General features: G+C 41.2%; 1 protein-coding gene across 1 annotated transcript in view; it reads left to right on the top strand.

The window, feature by feature from the left end:
- Positions 1-9030: 9030 nt before the first annotated feature.
- Positions 9031-13967, top strand: part of LOC100674860 (glutathione S-transferase-like) — a 20442-nt gene continuing 15505 nt past the window's right edge. Inside the window, exons 1-2 of the mRNA XM_003404137.3 lie at positions 9031-9111; positions 10036-10134. Of these exons, the coding sequence (XP_003404185.2) occupies positions 9031-9111; positions 10036-10134 (180 nt within the window). The remainder of the gene's footprint in view (positions 9112-10035; positions 10135-13967) is intronic.

Here is a 13967-nt window from a genome sequence, read left to right as displayed (position 1 = left end):
ATAAAAACAAGGCATTCAACTACTGGTATATTTAATTCCTTTTATTCTCACACACCGTAAACATGGGTTATTTCCTTTGAATTTTTACTTTAAAGGCACACACGAAAGCTGTGAAATTACCTTCTTAGCAGCTTTACCTTCTTGCTGAAATACTTCTGGCAAGAAAGAAATAAATGCACAGTAATTACTTCTAATCTCTTCTTTTCTGCAAATAGATGGAGAGAACTACGATCAGTGTTCTTGGAGCTTATTGTGCCTTCTTTTAATATTTTTCTTTTAACTTAAAAATGGATGTGGACTCTTCAAAGTCCAGAGTAGCAGGGATGGAGGTCTGGGGACCATGGTTTCAGGGGACACCTAGGCCAATTGTCGTAACAGAAAGTATTAAAACGTTCTGCATCCCACTTTGGTGAGAGGCATCTGGGGTCTTAAATGCTAGCAAGCAGCCATCTAAGATGCATCAATTAGTGTCAACCCACCTGGAGCAAAGGAGAATGAAGAACGCCAAAGATGAGCCCAAGAGACAGAAAGGACCACATAAACCAAAGACTCCATCAGCGTGAGACCAGAAAACCTAGATGATGCCCGGCTACCACCGATCACTGCCAGGTCAGGGGACACAACAGAGAATCCCTGATGGAGCAGGAGGACATTGGGATGCAGATCTCAAATTCTTGTAAAAGGACCAGGCTTAAAGGTCTGAATGAGACTGGAGGGACCCTGGAGGTCATGGTCCCCAGACCTTTTCTTAACCTGATTGGAACCATTCCTGAAGACAACTCTCCAGACAGGGATTGGACTGATTAGATTATGATACTGGCAAGGAGTGAGCTTCTTGGCTCAAGAAGACACATGAGACCATGTAGGTGACTCCTGTCTGGTTGCGAGATGAGAAGAAAGGGGAGGACAGGAGCTGGCTGAATGGACACGGGGAGTACAGGGTAGAGAGCAGGGATATGATGTCTCATTAGGGGGAGAGCAGCTAGGAGTATGTAGCAAGGTGTGTAAAAGTTTTGGTATGAGAGACTGACTTGATTTGTAAACTTTCACTTAAAGCACAATAAATAAATAAATAAATAAATCGGTTTGGAGTAGTTAGGAAGAGAGAGCTAGGAAAACCTGGCACAAGATAAAATTCTATTAATACTTGTTGCCCAGAGTCCTGTTTAGTATCATCTGAGGAAGTCAGTACGTTCTCTCAAGTACACAAGTTCAGTATTTTTTTAATCCAGAAATTATTCTAGAATGTGTTTAATATATGCTGAATACTTAAGTCACAGATGCTGAAAATATTTCTATTTTTTTGAAGTGTATGATAAACTTACAGCTTTAATGAAAGCAAAACTTACAATGCACATGGTTTAAAATGAATTCACCCTATATTTCAGTTACATTTGCCAAAGACACTTGTTACTCGCTCACCTCAAATTAATAATATGTACAACTTGAATGAGTGAAATGGGGATTTGTTATGATATGTTATCTATGTGGATACTTTTATTTTTAAAAATACAAACATTGGAAGACAAAATATCAAGAGCACATTTCTGTATAAATCAGTAATCTATTTGCCATGTTTAAAATGCTCAAGTTTACTTAATTCTTTAAAGGCCTTTTTTTGGCTAGTTGGCTAATTGGATTCAAGTTTCATAAAAATTAGGGTACCTTAATTTTGATTTGCACTTTTACAAATTATTTTAGAAGAATGATAGATCTTTTCAGAGGCGACCCACCTATAATCTAGCTTTATTCTCTAGGAGATAAACTCTCCATTAGAATTTAAAACTGAGACATTTTGTTTAACCAGGCATCTAATTTAGTCACGTGCATTGAGAATATACTAAAACATTGCCAGTTCTGCTACTCAAAATAAATTTCAACCAGGCTATTTTTCTATGATTCTTAAATTTTGAGATCTGTCCCAGAAATTATTGTAAAAAACAGACTTCTGAATACAAAACAAGATGATTTTTCTCCTATTCTCTGTAATGTAGAATGCATCTGTTATATGATTTATTTTCTTTTGATAATTAATATTTTACTGATTATGAAAGTTGATTCTAAGTAACGCCCACTCTGGAAAGGGAACTTTATGTCGTGTGTGGAAATAGGGATGAATCAGTTCACAATCTCAAGAATGCAAGACTTTCTTTATACTTCTAGGCTGGTGTTAGCTTCCTTTGAGTTGATTCAGAATCATGGCCACCCCATGTGTATAGAGTAGAACTACTCCACAGGGATTTCAAGACTGTAACCTTTTGGAAGCAGATCTCCAGGCCTGTCTTCCAAGGTTCCTCTGGTGGTTGCCTTAGGCTGGGTTCTCTGAAGAAGCAACATCAGTGAAGTATATATGTATACAGAGAAAGAGAGAGATTTATATCAATGAAATGGCTCATGTGGTTGTAGAGGCTGGAAAGTCCCAAGTCCGTGGGTCAGGCTGGAAGCTTCTCCTGACTCATACAGCTGCAGGGGCTGGCAAACCCAAGGTTGCAGGTCAGAGAGCAGGTCCCTGGCTCGCAGGCTATAGAGGCTGACAAATCCCAAGATGGGCAGATAAACTGCTAGCTCAAGACCTAAGAGCCAGAGGTCAGATGAACAGGAGCTAACTGCAGGATGCAAAGTGAGTAAAAGCCCATGAGCTTTGCTAGAAAGTCCACAAATATTAGATGCAGGCCATACCCCCAAGGAAACTCCCTTTCAACTGATTGGCTGCTCATAGCAGATCTCATCATGGAGGTGATTACATCATTACATAGCTGCCAAACTACATCATAAGTGCCAAACCACTGGGAATCACGGCCCAGCCAAGTTGCCACACAACCTTAACCATCACAATCTGCCCCTTGTCAACTTGCCACCTGTACACACGTCCCTAAACCATACATAATCTCTAAATAAAGGTCATTATAAAGTCATACTTGTGCCTGACATGATACAACCAACATATGTACAACTGAAAACACACTAGCCCTATTTACATTTATATAAGTGAAGAAAACAAAAATATTTCATATATGCAAGGAAGAAGTACTCATAACAATTACAGTCCTCGTTTTTACAAATGGTCACATGGTCATAGCTGGTATTCAGAACTACCTTCTTCTACCACGCATTCCATATTCCCCATACCCTCAGCAAGTACCTCAGCTGATCGTGGCTTTTTGCCTGGTGAGGTGACATAAACCTTCATTCCTGAAGGGCCTGGGCCATTAATAGTTGTTTGACACTTCCCCTGTAGAGAGGTGGGGTATCATTCCTTACTACTTGAATCTAGGCTGGCCTGAGTAACTAGTTTGAAACTAACAGAATGTGGTGGCAGTAACACTGAATGACTTTTGACGTTAGATAAGAAGCCTTGTGATAATGGCGATTGTGAGGATAGCACAGGACCAGGCAATGTTTCGTTCTGTTGTACGTAGGGTCACTATGAGTTGGAACTGACTCAGTGGCTCCTAACAAAAGCAACAACAAGAAGCTTTGCAGCTTCTGCCTTGATCTCAGAATGCTCAGTCTCCAGATGCTCCCTCTTAGAATTCAGTGTCCACACTATAAGAAGCCCAAGTGACACTGAGAAGCCATGCCTGGATAACTGCAGTCGAGAGCCCCAGCTGAGCTCCCAGCCAAAACACAGCATCAACAGACAGCCAGTGAGCGAGCCATGTTGAACATCCAGCCTAGTAGAGCCTGCAGATGACCCCTGCCTCTGCCAACATCTGACTGAAACTGTGTGAAAAATCCCAAATGATAATCACTTAGCTGGCCCTTCCCAATTTCCAAGCCACAAAATCACGGGCAAAATTGTTTTAAGCTGCTAAGTTTTGGGGAGTAATTATGCCACAAGACATAATCAGAACATGACATATACTTTATGGTCTTTTAAGCTCAAAATTCAGATTTTGCAACTCTATAGTCTTGGCATCTTTGTTTCTCTGCCACTTACTGAATTCAGAATTAGTCGGGAGAGACAATGGGTACAGGGAAATATGGTGAATAGGGTGGAGGTATGGGGAAACCCTGGTGGTGTAGTGGTTAAGAGCTACAGCTACTACCCCAAATCAATTCGAATTCACCAGGAGCTCCTTGGAAACCCTATGGGGAAGTTCTACTCTGTCCATTAGGGTCACTATGAGTCAGAATTGACTCGACAGCAACGGGTTTAGGTTTTTTTGGTTTATGTATTATAGGAAGGAGCCCTAGCAATGCAGTGGCTAAGAGCTCGGCTGCTAACTGAAAGGTCAGAGGCTTGAACCCACCAGCCACTCCACTGGAGAAAGATGTAATAGTCTATTTCCATAAAGATTTCCATCCTTGGAAACCCCATGGGGCAGCTCTGCCCTATAGGGCCACTATGAGTCGGAATCGATTTCATGGCAATGGGTTATGGGTTATAGGGTTCTGATTTTCTCAAAATATTATCCCACCCCAAGGTGAATAGGGTATGACATGCACATGGTGAAGTGTTTTGTGTTTCTTACCAAAAGGGAAGGATTTTAATTCTTGAGAGAGAAGAAAAAGAATTAACGTATTGACTTGAAAAACAATATAATTATCATCCTTTGGTTACCTAAGGATTTGGAGCATGCTGGGACCATAACAACATTCAGGGTGGTGGGTAGGTGGGCAGGCGAATCAGTCCAGATAATGAGGATACCACTTTTTTTGAACAATGTCTAAGGAGTAGGTACTTAGACATGGGAGGCAAACCTTGAAGAAGGAGATAACAGCAATTCAGTTGATGAGTGAATGGTTTCTGTTCATGTCTCATGTGTGGGCACTTTCTGTTCATTTCTCATGTGTAGGCTGTCAAGTCGACTCTGACCCATGACTATCCCATATGTGTCAGAGTAGAACTGTGCTCCATAGGGTTTTCAACAGCTGGTTTTTCAGAAGCTGATCACCAGGGCTTTTTTCCAAGATGCCTCTTGGTGGACTCAAATGGCCAACCTTTCGTTAGCAGCAGAGAGTGTTAACTGTTTGCATCACCCAGGGAAACGATGCAAGCACTAGAAGATATTATTATGAATAACATTAATCCACCCCATCCCATCTTCTTTCTTGTCTCTGTAGAGGGAACTTGTTATTTCATCTTCCCAATTGTTCCCACCACCCCCCCACCCCCGCATGCCTCCCTGAAAAAGAAACAGCTGGGAACTATGACTCTTCTCTCTCCATCCTAGTAGCTCACAGGAGTTGCAATGTTCCACTGTGACCCATCCCTCCCCCTCTTAACAGGTGATGGATTCCTGAAGAGTAGACTCTGAACCCCAGCTGAGCAGATTAGCTACTTGTCCTGTAGTTTTGGATTTGAGATCAGGTGATTTAATCAGACTTCTATACACTTGCAGTAACTCTAATATGCAAAACTTAGGAGCAGCCAAAGGTCATAACTGCCTCTGTGTGGAAGGAAATGAGCAGAGGAACAGACATGAATGACAGAGATAGGTAGAGTCCTGTGGGGTTCAAGCCCCCGCTTCAGGTTTTTACCCTATAATGTATGTGACTGCAGCCTGATGCATAATAGACCACTAGATTGTCACCTCCACAAAAGCAGGAATCAGTCTCGTCTTTCTTGCTATTGTACTTTTAGTGCCTAACACAGTGCCTGGAACACAGCAGCACACAACAAACATGTAGTGGGTGGGTGAATGACACATCCTTAAGACACATTTTATTATAGTCTACTTTTTTTTTTTTTTTTGTCCCACCTTTTATTAAATGTTAAGGGCGTCAGCTCGGGAAGATTAGTAAACTATTATCCAAGCGATACAAATGGTTAACGTGTTTGGCTACTAATTAGAAGATCGGAGGTTCCAGTTCACCCAGAGGTGCCTTGGGAGAAAGGCCTGATGATCTACTTCTGAAAAATCAGCCATTGAAAACCCTATGGAGCACAGTTCTACTCTGACACACATGGGGTCACCATGAGTTGGACTCAACTGGATGGCAAGTGATTTTTTTTTAAACCATCCAAACAATCTTTGTGATTAAATATAATTTTCATTCATTCATCCATTCATCTCCCTACCCATCCTCTCACCCATCTAACCATAGAGAATAATCTCCAGTGAGCCAGGCACTTCTAGGAACTGAAGATCAAAGAACAAAAGAACATGGCTACTGCAGGGCTTCTCGTCCAGGTGGGGCCAGATCTCTAAAATGTCATAGGTATTTTCTAGACAATCAGCATGGGGGTACAACTGGTTAACAACAGCATTAGTCCAATACTATTTCTGTAGCTCTAACCCTGTCTCATAGATTTCCTACAGATTTACCCCTTTGCCTGAGAGGTTCCCCAGGAGCCCACATCTTGTCCTGTCACATGGCTGTCATAGATTCATACACTCCTTACACAGAGAAGAGCAGCAGCTCCCAGCTCTGTATACCATCAAATGGCTTGGCTTCTCTGCCTGGTCCCACCCAGCAGAAATAGTCCCCAACATCATGTGTCCAGACCCTCTCTGTCAGGGGTGTCTTCAGTCATCTCTTCTATAATAGTCATCTAGTGCTGCTATAACAGATATACCACAAGTGGATGGCTTTAACAAAGACAAGCTTATTCTCTCACAGCCCAGTAGGCTAAAAAGTCTGAATTCAGGGCTCTGGCTCCAGGGGAAAGCTTTCTGTCTCTGTCAGCTCTGGAGGAAGGTCCTTGTCATCAGTCTTCCATTGGTCTGAGAGCATCTCAGTGCAGGAACTTCAGGTTCAAAGCACAAACTCTGCTCTTGGCACTGCTTTCTTGGTGGTATAAGGTCCCCCTGTCCCTGTCTCTCTGCTTGCTTCTCTCTTTATATCTCAAAAGAGATTGGCTTAAGATACTATTTAATCTTGTAGATCTCATCAACATAACTGCCAGTAATCCACCTCATTACATCATAGTGGTAGAATTTACAAACTAAAGGGAAATCACATCAGATGATAAAATGGTAGACAGTCATACAATACTGGGAATCATGACCTAGCCAAGTTGACAGATATTTTGGGGGGACACTATTCAATTCATGACATCTTCCTTGCTGCTCTGGGCCTGGAAGTCTCTCACCTGCCTCTTCCTTAAATCTTAGTAGAGTCCAAAGAGCTCTCACCTCTTTACTATGGACTCCATCCTAGTCTCTCCTGTCCTCATCACCATCTCCTCAACTATCCCACAGCTGAGATGACAGTTTCTGATGCTTTCAGTCTCCTTCCTCTTCTAGGGTCTGCTTCCCTTCCATCCACCCATAGATATGGACAACTTACTGTAGTTACTCATCATTCATGGAGGGCATACTTTATGCTAAACACATTACTTGCTTATCTCATTAAAAACTCTCAACAACCCAGGAGGCTGGTGTTATTTTCCCCCATTTTACCAACAAAGAAATTGATGCCCGGAGAAATTAAGTTATTTGTACAAAGTCAAACCTAGACTTAAAAGCTTTATTTCTCATCGCACCTTATTGCCCTTTCTGTGTAAGGTCTGTGGTGGTGATAAGTTTGTGAAGATATTGTTGGGACAATGACCACAGGGCTTGGGATCATTAAACCTGAGTCCAGAAGGCTTATTGGGGCTAGCATTCATCTCACACATCCATCTCTTAAGCTGTAACTAACACTGTTCCAAATCTCCTCATGACTCAGGAGCAACCCCAGGGCCTTTAAAGCTTCAGTCCATTGTAATGAACTTCAGTTTTCACTGAGCAATTAAAAAAATTTTTTATGATGAGAAATTCATACATTTATGAAAGTAGAGAGAATAGTATAATGAACCCCATGTACCCATCACCTAGGTACAGCAATTAGCAACAAAAGGCCATTCATGTTACATCTATACTCCCCCCACACACAAGTGAGTTGATTTGAAACAAATCCCAACACCATATTATTTCATCCATAAATACTTTCAAATAAGTTTCTAAAAGATAAGGATTTTTTTAACATATAATACCATTATCATACCTAAAAAACTAACAGTAACTCCTTAATAAAAAAATGTTCCATCATAGTTCAAATTCCCTCAATTTTACCATATATTTTTTTATTCCTGGGGAGCCCTTCTTAAAATGCAGAGCCTGATTTGGTGGGTGTGGGGTGTAGCCTGAGATTCTGCATTTCTAACAACCTCCCCGATGGTCCTGATGCTGCTGGCCTGGAGCCCACTCTCTGAATAGCAAGGCTTTGAATTCCACATTAAAATCTTTGCTGATTTTACTAAATTGCATGCCTGAAGTGCTCCTCTGTTTTCTGTATTTCCAGCACACTGGTATCTAGAGACTTGACTGAATTCCAGGTCACAGTTGTTAAGTACTCAGCTGCTAACTGAAATGTCGGCGGTTCGAACCCATCAGCTGTTCTGTGGGAGAAAAGACCTGGCAATCTGCTCCCATAAAGATTTCAGCCTAGGAAACCCTATGGGGCAGTTCTACTCCGTCCTATAGGGTTGCTATGGGTTGGAATCATTTCAACAGCAACGGGTTATTTTGGCAAGAATTCTTCACAGACTTACTTTCTATCACACCACATCGGGAGGAACATGATGTCTGCTTGTCCCACTTTCAGTGATGTCGGATGCTTAGAATTGTCAGCCCAATCTTTCCATTGTATTGCAGAGCTTCCTATTAACCCTTTCAGTAGCCATTAGTAATCATTGCTTAGATCGGTGGTTCTCAACTCTGCCTACACCATTATTTATCATCTGGGAAGATTTTAAAAGACACCAATGCCAGGGTCCTATTCAGATCATTTAAATCAGAATCTCTCAGGATGGGGTCCAGGAAGTGCATGTGTATACATGTGTGTGTGTGCATGTGTGCATGGTGCAGGTGTGTGTGTGTATGTCTGCGTTCATGTGTCAAGTCTCTTAGATGATTTTAATGGGCACCTAGGGTTAAAAATCATTGGCCTAGATAATTTATTCTGATTTCCAAAATGGGGATATTCTCCATCTATCAGTTATTCTGCATTTCTTTTACTGAGCTCTTGATATGTACAAGTGCTGGTTTAGAAAGTGAACAAGTTGATAAACTGCAAAAGAAATCAGCTTCCTTTCATACCATGAAGACATTCACTCCTTCTACTCCTAAAGTCACTTCCACCCTTCTCTGCAGCATGTTTACTTTCGAGGACACCCTCCAGGTACCCCAAGCTCCTTGGAGTATCCAGGGCCTGTCACCTCACCCATAGCTACTCTGCCATATACCACAAGCCCCATAGGCTATCTCGGGGCAGGGAGTGGAGGGGCTTTTAATTTCTGCCTTTTTTTTTTTTTTCTGTGTGCTGTTTCTGTCCTATTTTAACTTCTTCAAAATGAGCATGAATTATTTCTCATAAAGACATTTTCATTTTCAAAAGGGAAAAAAGCATGAAAAAGACATGTTTTACCTAACTCTGCAGTTTTGCTTTAAATTCCATTGAGTCATTGAAAATCCTCCTGGGTTCTTTCTCCAGGCTTTGGAGGATGCCAGAATTAAAATATCAACATTAATTTGGAAAGTGAAAAACATTGGCCTCCCCTAGCCCCGCAGTTTCTTGAGTCTAGGCTTGGTCCTGGCAGCAGATGGGTGGAGGGCGTATACAGAAAAAGAGAGAGAAAAAGGAATGCTCAAATCTTGCCACCTGCCACAGGAGGAAAAACTGGTCAGAGTCTGACTCTTGAATCCCTTGCATTGGTCTGGCTTTCTCACTCTCATCCTCTTTCTCTCTAATATTGCTACCAAAACAAACCCCAAAACCAAACCTGTTGCTGTCTAATCAATTCCAGCTTGTAGCGACCCTGTAAGACAGGGTAGAACTGCCCCATAGGGTTCCTCAGACTGCAAATCTTTCACGGAAGCATACTGCCACCTTTTTCTCCCTCAGAGCAGCTGATAAGTTTGAATCTCTGACCTTTTGGTTAGCAGCCACGTGCTTAACCACTGCACCACCAGGGCTCTTAGTATTCCAAACAGACCTGTCTTTTGTGAGGACTGTTGTAAAGACTTTTGCTCTGTCAAGAAGGGGCAAGGTCACAATGTAAAAAGGTTGCATACTGAGTCTTAATGAGTCTCTGCTGTTTTTCAGGAACATTTAAGCATGGCTGGGAAGCCCAAGCTTTACTACTTCAATGGACGAGGCAGAATGGAAAGCATCCGCTGGCTCCTGGCTGCAGCTGGAGTTGAGGTAAGAGAAAAAAGGAAGTGGGAAGGAATATTTGCCTTCAGACTAAAAAAAAAAAAAAAAAAAAAAAACACAGGCGATATATTCATATAATTTTGTTTTAAAAATAAAAAATTAACACATAAAGTTAAAATTCAGTTGGATGAGGTGGGCCCAAGATGGCGGAAGAGACAGACGGTTCCGGCAAGCAGTCTTTACAACAGAGACCAGAAAAAAACAAGTGAAACGAGTATATTTGTGATAAGTTGGGAGACCTGAGCTTCAAACGCAAACTTAGAAAATGAGCTGAGGGGCAGGGGAAGGAAGAGATGGTTCAGAAGTGGAGAGTAGTTACCGGACCTGAATCGCAGCGAGCCCTCACATACCATTTCTGGAGCAGCGGCGGCAGTGGACTGATACTAGCGTTCGGCTGCAGTTTCCTCAGGGAGAAGCAGCCAGCCACACAGCCTACTCACACCTCCAGAACCTAAGAAGAACGGCACTCTTGGCAAAAGCCAAGTACTTGTGTGTATTTTAATGTGTCCCCCCACCCCCAAGCCGGCTTCAGCGGCTGAATTCCCTGAGCTTGAGAAAGGCACTGCTGAGCACCTAGAGCTATCCTCCTGGCCTTGGGGAAGGAAAAAAATTACAACTGGGGGAAAAGATAATTTGCTAGCTGCATTAAACGGGGGGGGGGGGGGAACTCTGGACAGAAGCGGCTCCTGTCCAGGCATAAATGGTCCGTGGACTTTGAGCACCTTTCCCTTCTGCATGGACCTGTGGGGGCCTATTTCGGGACAATAGGCCCTTGTTGGCAGACTACAACCATTTCAGCTGTGCGGTGGAGAGGTGGGCATTTGATGTTTGACATTGCTTTTCCTATTAAACAAGGTCCTCACCTACCCACATCAGGGGCTTAAGGACTGGTAGCTCCACTCAGGTCACCCAGCCACCCGCGACAGGGGTCCAAAGATAACTGGTACCCCCCAGTCCTCACAACCAAAAACTTTGGGTGTCCATTGTCCGTCTGCAGAACCCACCCACCTGTACACTCTAGGGAACAGGGACGCGCTTTCCTCAGAGACACTCGGGGGTCGGTTCTCAGCCCCCTGCCTTGCTCAGAGTGTGACCCTCTGCTGCAATCAGATACCGGCATATATGCCAATCACCCCTGCCCCTCTAAGACTGTAGGACAGAGTGTGTACCACATACATGATGATCAGCTACCTGGAAACCTGAGCGGAATACATACAAGAAAACTGAATGGACTCCTAGACTGATATACCTGATAACAGCTCTAACCATCTGGGGACAGGACATCAGAGCTCCAAAGGCGAAAATAATCAAGCTAGCTCACTCAAGCAACCCATAAGGGTATACCAAAACAAAGCAAAGCAAGAAGCTATGACACACTAAGCAAGCATAAACTAGCACAATAATTTATAGATGGCTCGGAGACAACAGTCAATATCAAGTCACATAAAAAAACAGACCATGATCACCTCAACAGGCTCTCAAAACAAAGAATCCAGGAATCTTCTAGATGAAAGTGCATTCCTGGAATTACCAGAGCCAGAATACAAAAGTTTAATATACAGAACCCTTCAAGACATTAGGAAGGAAATGAGACAATACCCAGAACAAGCCAAGGAACACACAGATAAATCAATTGAAGGCATTAGAAAGATTATTCAGAAACATACTTAAAAGTTTAATAAGCTGGAAAAATCCATAGACAGACAGCAATCAGAAATTCAGAAGATTAACAATGAAATTACAGAAGCAGACAACTTAAAAGAAAGTTAGAGGAGAAGATTTGAGCAAGTAGAAGCTAGAATTTCTGAACTCAAAGATAAATCACATGGCACTAATATATTTGAAGAAAAATCAGATAAAAGAATTTAAAAAAATGAAGAAACCTTAAGAATCATGTGGGACTCTATCAAGAGAAATAACCTACAAGTGACTGGAGTTCCAGAACAGGGAGGGATAACAGAAAATACAGAGAGAATTGTTGAAGATTTATTGGCAGAAAACTTTCCTGATATCGTGAAAGATAAAAAGATATCTATCCAAGATGCTCATCGAACTCCACATAAGGTAGATCTTAAAAGAAAGTCACCAAGACATATTATAATCAAACTTGCCAAAACCAAAGATAAAGAGAGAATTATAAGAGCAGCTGGGGATAAACAAAAAGTCTCCTACAAAGGAGAACCAATAAGAATTACCTCGGACTGCTCGGCAGAAACCATGCAGGCAAGAAAGCAACAGGATGACACATTTAAAAAATTGTCTGCCAAGAATCATATATCCAGCAAAGCTGTCTCTTAAATACGAACATGAAATTAAGACATTTCCAGATAAACAGAAGTTTAGAGAATTCATAAAAACCAAACCAAAACTACAAGAAATACCAAACGGAGTTTTTGGTTAGAAAATCAATAATCTCAGGTATCAGCCCAACACTAGAACACTGGGCAGAGAAACCAGAGTCAACGCAGACAGGGAAATCCAAACAAAAAGAAACAAGAATTAAAAAAGAAGCTCAAAACAGGGTAACAACGATGTTATCGTATAAAAGAAGACAACATTAAAATAATAAAGAGAGGGACTAAGAAATGTATTCATACAACTTATTGTGATACAAAGAAATAAAAGTTAGGTTTAAATTTAGAAAAATAGGGGTAAATATTAAGGTAACCACAAAGGAGACAAACTACGCTACTCATCAAAATAAAACACAAGAAAAAATAGAGACTCAGTGGAAACAAAACCAACAACAAAAATATGAGGAAAGGACAATACATAATCTACTTAGCACATAAAATTAAGTGGGAAAAAGAAACTGTCAACACACAAAAAAAAGGGCATCAAAATGATAGCACTAAATTCATACCTATCCATAATTACCCTGAATGTAAATGGCCTAAATGTACCAATAAAGAGACAGAGTGGCAGAATGGATTAAAAAAAACAAGATCCATCTATATGCTGCCTACAAGAGACACACCTTAGACTTAGAGACACAAACAAAAACTCAAAGGATGGAAAAATATATATCAAGCAAACAACAATCAAAAGAGAACAGGAGAGGCAATATTAATTTCTGACAAAATAGACTTTAAAGTTAAATCCATCATAAAGAATAAGGAAGGACACTCTACAATGATTATTAAGGGACAAAACACCAAGAAGATATAACCGTATTAAATATTTATGCACCCAATGACAGGGATGCAAGATACATAAAACAAACTATCAGCATTGAAAAGTGAGATAGACAGCTCCACAATAATAGTAGGAGACTTCAACACACCACTTTTGGTGAAGGACAGGACATCCAGAAAGAAGCTCAATAAAGACAGGAAAGATCTAAATGCCATAATCAACCAACTTGACCTCATACACGTGTACAGAACACTCCACCCAACAGCACCCAAGTATACTTTCTTTTCTAGTGCACATGGAACATTCTCTAGAATAGACCACATATTAAGTCATAAAGCAAGCCTTAGCAGAATCCAAAACACTGAAATAATACAAAGCATCTACTCTGGCCATAAGGCCATAAAAGTGGAAATCAATAACAGGAAAAGCAGGGAAAAGAAATCAAACACTTGGAAACTGAACAATACCCTACTCAAAAAAGACTGCATTATAGAATACACTAAGGATGGAATAAAGAAATTCATAGAATCTAATGAGAATGAAAACACTTCATATCAGAACCTTTGGGACACAGCAAAAGCAGTGCTCAGAGGCCAATTTATATCAATAAATGCACACATCCAAAAAGAAGGGCCAAAGTCAAAGAATTATCCCTACAACTTGAACAAATAGAAACAGAACAAAAG

Source organism: Loxodonta africana, chromosome 1, assembly GCF_030014295.1.
Source record: "Loxodonta africana isolate mLoxAfr1 chromosome 1, mLoxAfr1.hap2, whole genome shotgun sequence".
NCBI lineage: Eukaryota > Metazoa > Chordata > Mammalia > Proboscidea > Elephantidae > Loxodonta > Loxodonta africana.
The sequence above is the reverse complement of the archived record's forward strand: the minus strand, read 5'-3'. Positions and strand labels throughout refer to the sequence as shown.